Source organism: Erythrolamprus reginae, chromosome 1 (genome assembly GCF_031021105.1).
Source record: "Erythrolamprus reginae isolate rEryReg1 chromosome 1, rEryReg1.hap1, whole genome shotgun sequence".
Classification (NCBI taxonomy): domain Eukaryota; kingdom Metazoa; phylum Chordata; class Lepidosauria; order Squamata; family Dipsadidae; genus Erythrolamprus; species Erythrolamprus reginae.
The window spans coordinates 345,629,182-345,643,926 of NC_091950.1; the positions used below are offsets into that span (position 1 = coordinate 345,629,182).

At 44.7% G+C, this 14,745-nt stretch overlaps 1 protein-coding gene across 1 annotated transcript; it reads left to right on the forward strand.

The window, feature by feature from the left end:
• The first annotated feature begins 1,418 nt into the window (after positions 1–1,418).
• Positions 1,419–14,453, forward strand: YIPF4 (Yip1 domain family member 4). The gene is made up of 6 exons (XM_070734140.1): positions 1,419–1,761; positions 5,009–5,171; positions 6,529–6,700; positions 10,497–10,574; positions 11,180–11,293; positions 13,583–14,453. The coding sequence occupies exons 1-6, from the start codon at positions 1,419–1,421 to the stop codon at positions 13,718–13,720; spliced, it is 1,008 nt and encodes a 335-aa protein (XP_070590241.1). The 3' UTR covers positions 13,721–14,453.
• The last annotated feature ends 292 nt before the right edge of the window (positions 14,454–14,745 follow it).

Below are 14,745 nucleotides of genomic sequence, written 5' to 3' on the forward strand. Positions count from 1 at the left end.
TAATAATAATAATAATAATTTACTAGATTTGTATGCCGCCCCTCTCTGAAGACTCGGGGCGGCTCACAACATAGCAATAATACAATACTTTACAAATCTAATAACAAAATTTAAAAGTCAATTTTAAAAACATTAATATAACATAACCAGTGTCATAAAATCACCAACTACACAATCGTACACATTCAACCGAGTTCATCATATAATGGAGGTCAGAAAACACAATGAAGGGGGGAAGTAATCATCCTCACGCCTGGCGACAGAGGTGAGTCTTCAGGATTTTACGGAAGGCAAGGGGGATGGGGGCTGTTCGAATCTCTGGAGGGAGTTGATGATTCCAGAGGGCCGAGGCCGCCACAGAGAAGGCTCTTCCCCTGGGCCCTGCCAACCGACATTGTTTAGTCGACGGGACCCAGAGAAGGCCAACTCTGTGGGACCTAATCCTGATTTTGGGGGGGGGGGCTTGGACTAGATGAGGTCCAAGAGAAGATGGTCAATGATTTTGAAGGCAGAAGATCCCTTCCAACTCCGTTAATCTGTTAATAACCGCAATCAATATCTGTTTCTGCCTCTAAGGTTCAAAATTGATGCAACAGTGAAGGGAAGGTGGTGGGGCAAAAGTAATTGGCCACAACATTCCTTCAATTGCATATAGGCATATAAGATGACATGTAAAAACTTCAGAAACGCTTCTAACATCAGAAAAGGCTTTTGAAAAAGCAGATCTGGAGATTGCTTGAGCGTTGGTTTATCTGAAAAATTAATGTCATTTTAGCGTCAAGTTGCCACAACTATAAAATAACTGGCCATTGGAACTCCGTGCTGATCTACCGCAAATAACTCAAGAGATCCAACAATAGATTCAATAGAGACATTTTGCCTCGTCAGCATTACAATACTGACTGAGCGTTAATAGATCAGCAGAACAGGCGCTTGCTCAGCAAAAAAGAAAAAAGAAATAAGCAGGGAAACCCCTAATTTCTAGGGCAGTGTTTCCCAACCTTGGCAACTTGAAGGTATTTGGACTTCAACTCCCAGAATTCCCCAGCCAGCGTTCGCTGGGGAATTCTGGGAGTTGAAGTCCAAATATCTTTAAGTTGCCAAGGTTGGGAAACACTGTTCTAGAGCACAAAATAAATGCTCAATGCAAGGAAGTAGCCCATCAAGATCATTATAACCGAAGCTTCTTTCGTGGCATCATCATCAGCATCATCATTCCAGGCGTGGAAGTTTCAAGGATGACGGTTCAAGATTTACTCCTCCCCTCTCCCTTTCCAGAAGTTCCCACTGGAGAGCAACCCTTATGAGCGAAGCAGTCCTCTCCCCCTCCTCCCCCCGCCCCCATATTTTCCCCTTTCTTCCGCCTCCCGTCTGGTGCTGATCCAACCAATCACCTCGCACCGCAGCTCTGCAGACCAATGAGATCCAGTTCCGAGGCAATCAGGAAGAAGATCTCAGCAGCCAATCCAAGAGGGCTTTACGGGAGCCCAATCGGGAAGTCGATCTCAGGTTTGGTGCTTGGTGCTCAGTCAGCAGGAGGAGGAGGAGGAGGAGGAGAGGATGATCTCCGCCTCCGTGGGTTGCTGTTGACCGGGCTGGTCGGCGGTTCCCGTTCGGCCCTGTCTCGGCTCTCCGACCGAGGCGTCGCGGCCGACGGAGCGATGCAGCACCCGGGCCCGCCCAAAGCTTCCCCTCCGCTGCAGCCGCTCTACGCTCCCAACAACGGCGATTTCACCTTCGTCTCCTCGGCCGATGCCGAAGGTAAGTGGGGCGCAGCGGCAGCGCCTTCTACAGAGAGGGCGCCCCCGGAGGAGGGAACCGAGCAGGTGCTAAGAAATCCGGAGCCCTTGTGGCGCAGCCTGGTCTTGCGTGGCAGGGCACCTGCGGCAAGAGAGGAGGGCTGGACTGACAGGTCCGGTAAATAAGGAGGGATCGAGTAATGGTGCTGGAATAGGAGGAGGAGGAGGGGAGTATGGGGCTTTACTTGGAGTCGCTTAGTAGACACTAAAACTGAGTTCTGGTGGTTTCCTTCCATAGTTTTCAGGCTCTGTTCCATACTTTACACACACACACACACCAGCTCATAAGAGCTGTGGATGTGGCAACTTGGTTACTCACTCTGCTAGAGCATCAGCACAGATTGCTGTTGTGTATAGATCTCTGTAGGTGTACAACAGCCTTTAGCAGCTTTTCTGGGAGTTGTAGTTGAGTTACCATTGGATAGCAACACTGGGGGGGGGGCAATTAGTTGTTAATCTATTATTGTTGTTGTTGTTGTTGTTGTTGTTGTTATTATTATTATTATTATTATTATTATCTTTGTATATTTCCCCATTCTCCAAGTGTTTAATTTAATTTAATTGATTTATAAGGTGCCCAGCTCCTTCCGGACACTGGGCAGTGTACAATAATTTAAACAATATAATAACAATTTAAAATTCCAGAAATAAATCATTTATATCCTTAGCCGGAGCGAGATGGTATAGCTCAGGGGTAGGCAAAGTTGGCTCTTCTATGACATGTGGACATCGACTCCCAGAATTCTTGAGATAGCCTGACTGGCTCAGGAATTCTGGGAGTTGAAGTCCACAAGTCATAGAAGAGAGAACTTTGCCTACCCCTGGTATAGCTCATTGGCTCCAGGCCTGCCAGCAAAGACAACTTTTCAAGGCCTTTTGCTCTTCTCCTGCAACTTTTCTTCCATTACGGGCTTGCAAAAATGCCTGAGATTCCTCAGGGGTCCCAACAAGTTCCCGCTTTGAATTAAATGTCACTGATGACAACAAGGGCAACATAAGGGCTTGAGAACTACCAATGGCAGGGAGCAATATAGCATTTTTAAGGACAGGAGAAGGAAAAGACTAATCACATCCAATTAGTATGATTCGTGGCCTTGACCATATTTTGGGAGAAAGATGGAAAAAGTGAGAGTATTTGAAGGATGTTTACAGTCGCTGTTGATCATGGCAACTATGGTTTACATTTGATACCAGAAACATGAAAACTTTTGATAATCTTCAGAGGCTGTGGGTACTTGTCTGGAATGGTATAGGTCTCCTACTTGAGCAGCATGTTGGAGTAGAAGACCTCCAAGGTCCTTTCCAACTTATTCTGTTAAATAGGCTAAAATTGGATGTGACTTGTGTAACAACCACATAGCTTAGGGACAGATGTTCTGGTGCCAATCGATTTCATAAGTAGAGGATATTTCCCAGGTTTTTAATGGAAAACTTCAAAGCTCAGCTAGTTCTCCACACTGTATAGCTAGCTCTGTATGTCAAAACTGAGTGTCCTATGACTTCTACTGATGGTTAAATTGTTCTTGTTTTAACTTAAACCACCTTCATGCTCTTCAATCAAAATGTTATTTTTGTGCAGTGAAAAGAAAAGCATAACAGCAGCGCTATGGATTTTAGAAAGAATAGATGCAATGTTTCAGCACTATCTGAGCATTATTGTTACAGAAATAACAGGCCAAGTTTTTAATCTACCCTGCTCACTGATCAAGCAGTCATCTATTTTGTATAATTGGGACAGTGTTTGGCTGCATCTTATTCTGGATCGTGAAAATGTATCTTATCCTTAGAGTTTATAGATAATAAATTAAATCACGGGTATTTTCTCCAATTCTTTATTTTTAGATTTGCCATATAAAATTGCTTTGCCCATAGTATTTTAATTTACAAGATTTTAAGAGTATTTGTTGTTGATGCAGAAGTCTTCGGCAGTCTTTTCCTTTTTCTGCCTAACCACAGCACTGACAAATCCAAAAAAAAAATCTTATTTTTTTTCCTGCCCTGCCACCTACATGAATGTGGATTATGTGGATGATACAGGAGAAAGAATGCATTTTAACACATATCCTGCCCCCACCCTAGCATTTAATCTGTCAGTTGTTGTTTGGCTTTTTCTTCATGTAATAACCCTATGTTCAAGTTGAGCCTGAACAACAGCTGGGTGGTGGGCAGGCAATACTAAAAAAACAGAAACTCCTATGCCAGTCTGGTGTTTCAATGATCTGGTTCAAATCTTTGAGTCATTAAAGACTTGGGGAATAAAAAGATCTTCCCTGCCTACTCTTTCTCCTAGCTTGGTCAGCTGATCCCCAGGCTGAGAAAAGTGGCAAGTGAAAGGTGTCAAGATCCAATTTTACAGACCAAGCCCTGTGATTAGGGAATGGTTTTCCTGTCAGTTGATGATGAGAAGATGGGAAGGTATTGTCTTTCCTACACAGGAAATAACACCACCATCCTCTAGCAGCAAGCAAAAGCATATATGGACAGCAAATCCCATATTGCTTTAGTTTCCTGTTGGCTAATCGAGGAGGAGAGTATTTCAACCGAACTATAGGGAAGAACCCTATGAAACTTCATGCTAGAGTGAATATTTCAGTTCTCCACAATGGAGAATACAGTATGTTGGTATTTGTTAAGGCTTTGCGAAACGTATCATGAGCACGGCACCCCTTCCTGAAGTTTTAAAACAGCCAGGTCCTTTGGAAAGTTGGTATTGTTGCTGTAAAACTGTTTCCATGTATCTTCTGCAGTGTCCACATGCTACTTTGCTGGTGGCCCCAAATTTAGTGTCATATATGTAAGCATCCAACAACCTCTGAAGCAGTCACAAACTTTCCAAAGGTTATCACTGATTAAAAAATTCATGTTAACACATTTTTGCAGTGCTTTCTTTTGAATTCTTTATGCAACCAATTATTTCTTTGTAAACTACTGTACTTTCTTATATTAATAATAATATAGTTTCTTTACACTTCTTTTAGATTAGGACAATATGCAAACTTACCCAATTTAATCTATAAACCACATTGTCTTTTGTAGAATGAGTTGCATATCAGGTCAAGCCAAAAATAAACCAACAATGTAACAATGTAGTGTGATATGAGAATTAGACCTAGCAATTTTCACTTTTTCTCATATATTTTTCTCATATACATTCCAATATAGGGAAAAAATATTCTTGACTGCATTCTCTTACATTTTTTTGACTTAAGATTTAAGTGGCTCAATAGCATCTACCGATGTGAAACTGAACCTTGGAGGAGGAAATGTGGAATTTATGAAAGAATCCACAGCAACTACCTTTCTGAGGCAAAGAGGTTATGGCTGGCTTTTAGAGGTGGAAGATGATGACCCTGAAGATAACAAACCACTCTTGTAAGTAACATTGCTTTGATATTCTTAGTTTAGCTCTGCCCTTGAAACAAATTTCTAGTTTAGACCAAGGGCAATGATTTTTAGGAATAGTGAACACGGAGTTAAATGAAAAACAAAATTGACAATCAAATAATTATGTATTTATTAACATTTAAATACATCTATCATTTCAATATTTTTTGTACACTATAGGTAGAAGATTCCATTTTGGCAACATGTCATAGTGTACTGTTTTTTGAAAACATAGATTAAAATATCTTTTTCAGTAGAATCAATGTAAAATTATTAAAAACTTTAATCAGGAGAAGCTCAAAGCTATGATAGACAATTGTTTAAAAATGCTTAGTGTATATTTGCATCTGTATTCCATGAATAAAAGAATATCAATTTCTGATAATGGTATGATTGTGAATTATTTTTGAGTTGCACCTTCATTCTAGGTTTCCTACTATAATTTTCTTTCCTAGGGAATAAGAAATGTAATCATTATTCTCTTGCAATATTTAACATGGAATAAAATAGCTGTCAGACAAGGAGTGGCTTAGCTTATTGTTTTATTTATTGTATTATATTTATATGCTGCCCAATTCCTTAGGAACTCAGGGTGGCTCACAACAGAAATAAACATGGATCAATATAAAAACATTTCAATTTGAAATAATTGCAGCCATTCATACATTCATGGGCCGATCCCGCTAGATACCCCCCCCCCCGGATCAATGGCCCCACGCCTGGAAAAGCCAGGTCTTTACGGCTTTCTGGAAGGCCAATAAGGTGGGGGCAGTGCAAATCTTTGGAGGTAGCTGATTCCAGAGGCAACCACAGAGAAGGCTCTCCCCCGTGGACCTGCCAGGCACACCTTTTAGCTGACGGGACCCAAAAAACACCAATCCCGTGGGATCTATCCGGTCGCTGGGAGGTATGTGGTAGAAAGTGGTCTTGAAGATACTCTGGCCCTGAGCCATGTAGAGCTTTAAAGGTAATAACCAACATCTTGAATTGTGACCAGAGACTAATAGGAAGTCAGTGCAGCTTGCGAAGAATTGGTGTAGTGTGGGTGTATCTGGTCACATTCACCACACTTGTGCAGGTGCATTCTGGACTAACTGTAGCCTCTGAACACTCTTCAAGGGTAGCCCCATGAAGAGCGCATTGCAATAATGCAGCCATGAGGTGATAAGGGCATTATTGTTGCTAGTATTAAAAAACTTTAGCTTGTTCAATAATAGCTAAATATATCTGGGGAGAAATCTTTCAGTTGCCATGTTTCATATACAGTACATAAAGTCTGTATTCTCAAATAATGCTAAACCATAATTTCAGGACATATTATGGAAGTTCTACTTTTTTGTAACAGAGAAGAATTAGACATTGATCTGAAGGATATATACTATAAAATTCGGTGCGTCCTGATGCCAATGCCTTCGCTCGGATTCAACAGACAAGTAGTAAGAGATAATCCTGACTTCTGGGGCCCTTTGGCTGTTGTCTTATTCTTCTCAATGATCTCATTATATGGACAATTCAAGGTGGGTGATTTTTTTTAATCACCTTCATTATTTTAAGCTGTCATCAACTGTTAATATAGTTAAACTGTTATCAGTCAAATATTAAATTGGCCTGCATCTTCATATAGAAACTTGAATATACTCTTAAAAATTATTGGAATATGGTTCTTTTATCTAATTATGTTTTTTCTCTTACATTTTTTCTCCTTCAATAGAATGTCTTGCTTATGTTATCCTGCTTTATGTTTATTTTTAATCTACTATTTCCAAGTGAAAGTGGAATGTGTTCTGCAGACTGAACCTCTTAGCCCATATCCATTGATAATCCATTGTAGTGATTGGCTCCTTTTTGAACTATAATTTTGCAGAGGCCTTCTGGATCAAGCTGAATTTATTCTGTTTCTTATAGTGGTCAACAAGAATTTAATAGGCAGGGCTTGAAGATAATAACAGTTCATAGGAACAACTGTTTGAATCCGAAAATTCTGTGTATGCAAAATAACTATAAGCATTACTGCTATTCCTGTTACTATTTAGATTATCAATAGCTAGGGAGGTGGCGTGACCAAACGTCGCAGCAGTACGGTGTTTCCCTGTTCTGAGGGAAATCCTGAAACTTACAGCAGAACGGGGCATGAAATCAAACAAAATCGAGCCAGAACCTCTCTGTAGGAGAGGTAATGAGGAGAGGCATGGGTCGGTCCCCTGAGGGGGAGCGTAGACCCCTGGGGTGCCGACAGCAGCCTCCTGGCCTTCAGCTGAGGAGAGGCGACTTATATCGCCATTAGCTGAAGCGGCCACTACTTGAAGAATTGAAGGGAGGAGAGGAAGTCACTTGGGTGAGATGATTTTTAAAGTGATTTTTTTTTAACTAGTGGAGAGGAAATAGCTGGATATGTATGTTACATTTTTTTTTAAAAAAAACTTTTATGAAGATTGGGTGCTGAGTGGGAGGAACATTTTCACTTTTTAAGCTGCTCCCTGGCTGGATTCTAGAGGCGGGGAAAACAGAAGAGCGGAAGAAAGAACCTTGGATAAAACAAAGGCAAAAGACGAGCTATAGAGCCTCATTTTGCAGATTTGGATTTATTGAACTTAAGTGCCGGTGAAAATATTTTTATATGTACAGTATACATAATCATTGTCTCCTCTTGTTATTTTGCATTTTACTGGTTTGCATTTTGAAGTAAAATCTGCCAGGCTTTTGGACTTATTGGCTAGGTTGGTATATTGGTAAGTTGGTATACAGTAATACCTCATGATACGAACTTAATTGGTTCCACCACCACCAGCACCTAGCTCCTCCTCCTCTTCTTGCTTCTTTAGAAGATGACAGCCAACCGGCGGCGCAGAGGGTGGGGATGGTGTGCGTGTGTGGAAAGGGTCAGCGGGAGAACTGGGGGGAGCCGTGGCCACTGCCCCGTGGAAGGGACCCGGCTGGGAAACTCCCGAAGGTGTGGGCTGGGGTCTTTCTGGGAGAGCAAGCAGCAGGCGTGGGCTGGGGTCCCCCCAGTTCTCCCGCGGACCTCTTCGACACATCCCGACTCCTGCAGCCTCCACGTTTTTCTTTCGGCCTCGGGCTGGAAAGGGGGAGCTAAGCCAGCCCAGCAGCTTTTTACATTGGGGAGATGTTACCAGCCCAGCGGCATTGATTCCTCCCACCGCTTAGCTCCTCCCATCCACCCAGAAGCCGAAAGTTCTGGCCTTTGTTCACCAGCCTCCACGTTTTTCATGTTTGCATCCTGGGCGGGCAGGCGAGGAGGCGCGACCGACTGGCTCAGGCTCCGGCTAGGACGGGGCGGGCAGCGGCTGGGCGCAGCGGCGAGGGTGCGTCCGACTCGGGGCTGGCGGCGCCCGACGCACCGGGGAACATCAGCACAGCGGATCAAGCCCGGCTCCTTTCGGCCCAGCATCCCGGGCCAAGCGGCTGCCTTCCGTCACTGAGCCTGGCTCGCCCGGAAGATTGTAGCGCGCGTTGGCTGCGCCGGTGAGGGAAGCCAAGCCGGCAGCAACGTAGCCGCCGCCGCAGCCAACACGCGCTACGATCTTCCGGGCGAGCCAGGCTCAGTGACGGAAGGCAGCCGCTTGCCCCGGGATGCTGGGCCGAAAGGAGCCGGGCTTGATCCGCTGAGCCTGGCGGGCTTGACTTCCCTCGCCGGCCAGGCTCAGCGGATCAAACCCGGCTCCTTTCGGCTCAGCATCCCGGGCCAAGCGGCTGCCTTCCGTCACTGAGCCTGGCTCGCCCGGAAGATCGCAGCGCGCGTTAGCTGCGGTGGCGAGAGCTTGCGATGGAGGGTGGAGGAAGCAGCCATGGGATGGCGAGCTGCCTCAGGGAGGAGGATCGGGCGGGACCAGGTGGGGGCTGGAATTTCTCCACTGGGAAGAAGCGGCGATGGATCATCCGCCGAGCATGCCTTCCGCCCTTTCATCCTCGCCCCTGTGGCCCGGAGCAGCCGACAGAGGTAGATGGAGGATCCATCGCCGCTTCTTCCCAGCGGAGAAATTCCAGGCCCCACCTGGTCCCGCCCGATCCTCCTCCTCCCTGAGGCAGCTCGCCTTCCCATGGCCGCTTCCTGGAGCGGCCCGGAGCAGCCGACAATGTTGCCCGCTGCATCGGGCGCCACCAGCCCCGAGTCGGACACAGCATCGCCGCCCCCGCCGCCCCCAGTCGCTACCCGCCCCATCTCGCTGCCCGCCCCGTCTCGCTCGGCCACGCCTTCTCGCCCGCCGCCCGCCCGCCCAGGATGCAGACCTGCTGCCTCGCCTCACGCCCGCCGCCGGCCCGATCCTGCGCCTCCTGCTCCTACCCCCCCAGCCAAAAATACAAAGGAGGTCTGCCGCCGCCCGCCGAGCAATGGGAAGCTGAAGCCGCCGGCGGTTTCAGACTCCCTTTGCTCCAGGCTGCTCCGCCCTGCCTGTCATACGGCGGCAGACCGTCTTTGTGGTTTTTCGCTGGGGGAGGGAGCAGGAGGACCTTCCTGACTCCCTCCCCCAGCGCCGGACCTCCTGCCCTCCCTCCCAGACAAAAACCCAAAGTGGTCTCCCGAACCCGAATGTTTTCCGTCTTACCAACCTGCCACCGCCGCCGAGAAGCCCCGCCGCCCGGCTGTCACCTTTTAAAACATCCGGGGGGCCGAACGCCAAACCCGAACATCCGGCTTCGGCTTCGGGAGGCTGCTGGGAAGCCCCCCGGCTGTTTTAAAAGGTGACAGCTGGGCGAACGCCGAACCCGGAAGTTCGGGTTTGGGGTTCGTAACATGAAAAAAGTTCGTAAGAAGAGGCAAAAATTTTAAGAACCCCGGGTTCGTATCTCGGGTTGTTCGTAAGACGAGGGGTTCGTATCTTGAGGTACCACTGTATACTGCAAAGTTGGTATATACAGCCTTGAACTTTGGATCTGAAGTTGAAAAGATATTTTGGAGCAGTCTAGGAGCACATGTTGCTTCTATCAGCATCTCCTTTAAAAATCAACATGAGTTTGCAAAGTGGCTGTATTATCTTAAGAAAATACTGTACATATTTGAATTAAGGACGTGTTGAAAAATATAATGTCTATATTCAAACCCACCCTGAAGCCTAGCACTTTTCTGGGATTGACTGTCCTTCAGTTTAATTAGGATAATCACAAATTTTCATAATATGAAGCAACATGTTATGAAAACCTGGGAGGATTTTGTCCAGAATAAGGCTTGCACAATTGCATGAACAAGAGTGAATGGGCTGATTGAAGGCATTATTAGTTTTTGTTTGTCAAAATTAATTAATTTTTCAGTTCATAAGTAACTGTGTTGATTAAAATCTTTAACAATTTGTTAAGGTGGTATCCTGGATTATAACCATTTGGATATTTGGATCCTTAACAATCTTCCTGCTGGCCAGAGTTCTTGGAGGAGAGGTAAGAATTTGGTGAAAGTTGACTTGGTATTTGAAAGTTCAACTTATTTTTACATTGGGACTAATTATATGAATTTTCATTCCTTAATTACTCATTTTATGGTCCTATCTATGGACCATAACAGCTTGGACGAATACTAGTTGCCCATTATTATTGGTTTATCAGAGGGTATCAACAGCAAACTGGGAAGTTTAGAAAAAGAAAATTGATAATATTGAAAAAGTCTGTTTACACCACTGAGACAATTCTGCTGTTAAACACTAAAATCCAAATTAAAGTATTCAAAACAATTGGGTATCCAACTTCTATTCAAATACATCCCTTTCGATATATTTTTTTTCTTTTCAACACCATTTTCAAATCAACCTTTGTCTTTTATCATATCCTTTTCAATATGCTTTGCTGAACTGATTTTATTAGGAATATTTCAAACATGAAACCATTCTGCAAAATGTTGGTTGTTTAGAAAATGACTACATGAACAAGAGGATTTGGGAATTAGGCTTGTAAGAATATCTATGACTTACGTACTCAAGTTTGAACAATTATCTTTGTTAGTAGACTGAGTTACTGGGAACAATGACAAAAGTATTTTAAATTTACAGGTTGCATATGGTCAAGTTCTCGGAGTGATTGGATATTCTTTACTTCCTCTTATTGTAATAGCACCTGTACTCCTGGTAGTTGGATCATTTGAAATTGTTTCTACTCTAATAAAAGTAAGTTCAATATAATTTTTGACCAGAAGACCAAAATCTCAGCAATGTATCAATTAGTTTTATGCAATAGTATATTATGCAGCTAGTATTCATGCTCTACTTTGTTTTTGAGCTAAATTATGCCTGTAAATTGAGAGAATTCCCTAATGATTATGGCTAGAAAGCAAGGAACCATGAATTCAAAGCCTGCCTTAGCCATAAAAATCAGCTGGGTGACCTTGGGTCAATTCTGGCAGGGATATAAAATATGATATGATATATACAAGTATGAGATTATACTACCGTGTTTCCCCGAAAGTAAGACAGTGTCTTACTTTCTTTTTACCCCCAAAAGCCCCACTACGTCTTACTTTCGGGGTATGTCTTACATTGGAAAAAAATTGAAAGGGTCGCGTTCCCGAAGGCATCTCCCCAGAGTCCAGAAGGGCAGCCGCGGGACAGGAGCCTCGTGAGCCCTTTTCCAAGTTCAACCTCAGGGCTCCAAGCGGCGTGCACGCGTGGAGCCGCAGACGCGTGTCGGGGAAGCGTGTGTCTGGAGGGGAGGAGCCGCTCTGCGCAGTTGGGCAGCCCCACCTTCCTGCCGGAAAGGAGGCGGGCGAAGGAGGGCGCAGCTCCGGCCGCTCGCCTCGGAGCCGGTCGGCCTCGCTGGCCGCTTGCAGCTGAGCCTCAGCAGGACTCGGTTGCTGGGACGAGCGCCTTCGCTGCAAGCCGCTGCCCGCTTGGCTCGCTTTGGACCAGCGCCGTCCTTCGCTTTGCCAAGCCAGGGAAGAGGTGGTGGAGCCGCGGCGAGGCGAAGGCGAGGGGCGCGTGGGGAGCTTGGAAGCGACGTCATCGGGCTCCCCCCCGGCAATACCCCCGTGTTTCCCCGAAAGTAAGACATATGTCTTACTTTCGGGGTACGGCTTATATTAGCCGACCCCCCTGGAACCCCCGATACGTCTTACAATTGGGGGTGTCTTACTATCGGGGAAACAGGGTATATATTAAATCTTGATTTACTCTATCTTTTAATGGCTATACAGTGGTCCCTCGATCATCGCGAGGGTTCCGTTCCAGGACCCCAAGCGATGATCGATTTTTCGCGAAGTAGCGGTGCGGAAGTAAAAACACCATCTGCACGTGCGCAGATGGTGTTTTTACTTCCACTGCCGCCCGCCCTTCGCCCACCCACCCCGTTGCTCGCGCCTGGGGTGCGCGCGCGCTTGGGGACACCCTAGCTCCGCTTCCCAGCTGGGAAGCGGAGGTGGGGTGTCCCCAAGCGCGTGCGCTTTCCCCAGCAACGCGCGCGCGCGTGGGGACACCCTAGCTCCGCTTTCCAGCTGGGAAGCGGAGCTGGGGTGTCCCCAAGCGCGTGCGCTTTCCCCAGCAACGCGCGCGCGCATGGGGACACCCTAGCTCCGCTTCCCAGCTGGGAAGCGGAGCTGGGGTGTCCCCAAGCGTGCGCGCTTTTCCCAGCAACGCACGCGGGCGTGGGGACACCCTAGCTCCGCTTCCCAGCTGGGAAGCGGAGTTGGGGTGTCCCCAAGCTCGCGCGCGCCGCCCGCCCGCCCACGCTGTTGCCGGCTCCGCTTCCCAGCTGGGAAGCGGAGCTGGGGTTTCCGCGCGCGTGCGGCCCGCCAGCCCACGCCGTTGCTCGCGCCGCCGCTGGGGTCTTACCGGGGCAAGAGGGGGAAGACCCAGGGAAGCCTCTGCCCGGCGGGGAAACTCCACCATCTACGCATGCGTGGAAGGGCACGCATGCGCAGATGGTGGAGTTTACTTCCGGGTTGAAAACTAGCGAAATAGCCCTTTCGCGATGCTCGAGGACGCGAAACTCGAGGGTTCACTGTATTCCTATAAAAATATTTTGACTGATATAGAAAAACATTAACATAGTGTACATTTTTCACATTAAAAATGATATAAAAGGAAAACAGCTTGTTAAAGGAAGTGTTCAAAACAGTTGGATAATATTTTTCTTCAAATAATAATAAATTGACTGCTTTAAAAAGGTAAACAGGAAAATAAAACAAAAACATCTTGTTAGGACTTTCTCATTTTGTAAATACATTCATTTGTTATTAGTGTACTGATTTGGTATTAACTGGAGCTGCTATGCAGTGTTTTCCAGATATGTTGAGCTGCGGCGCCAAATTGTCCACACAGCAGTTGGAATTTATTTTCAGATTACTGTGCCTAACTACAGTTTATTCTGTTGTTTCTTGATTTTTTAAAAAAGTTCTACTGTGCAGTTTGGGACATTGCTTGCCTTGATAACATTTCTTTCTTTCCTTTTTTTTTTCCTGCCAGCTTTTTGGAGTGTTTTGGGCTGCATACAGTGCTGCATCCTTATTAGTTGGTGAAGAATTTAAAACCAAGAAGCCTCTCCTGATTTATCCCATCTTTTTATTGTACATTTATTTTCTGTCTTTATATACTGGGGTGTGACCAAAATTGCTAGATTCTTGAACAAGGACATTTTGATCGCCATGAAGACTGAACTGTTTGGTGGTTGGAAAAGGCAAGTGACTGTATCCTATCAGGCGGACAAAGTTTCAGTAGTATCCTTAAGTACATCTGTGTATTATTATTTAAGCATTTTTAATTGCAGATTTATACCAGAGTTTTAGGTTTGTTCGATTTATAATGAATATGGATGGTAACATTTATAAATATGTTATTTGAAGAAACTTATTACTTGTGCCAAAAGCACGAAGTCCATACGATAGATAAACTGTCATGGAACTTGGGAAAAAACAAACAAGTGATCATTTGAAACTGTAGTTCCCGTAAATGTATTCATCAGCCAATCCTCATTTTCCCCATATTTTAATGTGTAATCTTGTCCAATCTTGATTTGGCTATTAAGTTATCAGTTCTGATTTAAAGTTTTCTGTTGATCAAAGATTGATTTAGGAAATTTCATCATAAAGGGGATTTATGGTGGTCATTACCATCACATGAAATATTTGAAGAAATAGTATATTTGAAGTAATTCTTTTTTTTAAAGTTCAACTGTAAATAAGTCATAGCAAAATATTGCTTTACAAAGTTAATTTTGAAATCTTTCAGAAATGTTTTTATCTGCAGCTTTATGAAAGTGGTAAGTGGAAAAAAGTTGAAATAAATAGTTATGATTCTGAATTTTTCCCCAATAGAATAAACACTGCTTTCTTCAAAATTGAGCTTGTTTTATAACACCTTGTTTTGCTGTTTATGTAAACTGGTTTGGGGGTTGGTAAAATCATTAGCCACGAAGTTGCATTTGCAATTTGATTATCAAGTTTAATATGAATTAATATGGAAATGGTTAATATAATTGCATATTAGTTACAGTTGATAAAAGACATTCTGAGTTATAAGGATTTTCATAGCAATCTTTATCATTTGCAACCAGGGTGGATAATAACTGATGATTTTTTAAAAATAAAAAAATCAGATTTAAAAAAATAAATAAATTGGATTTATTTTTA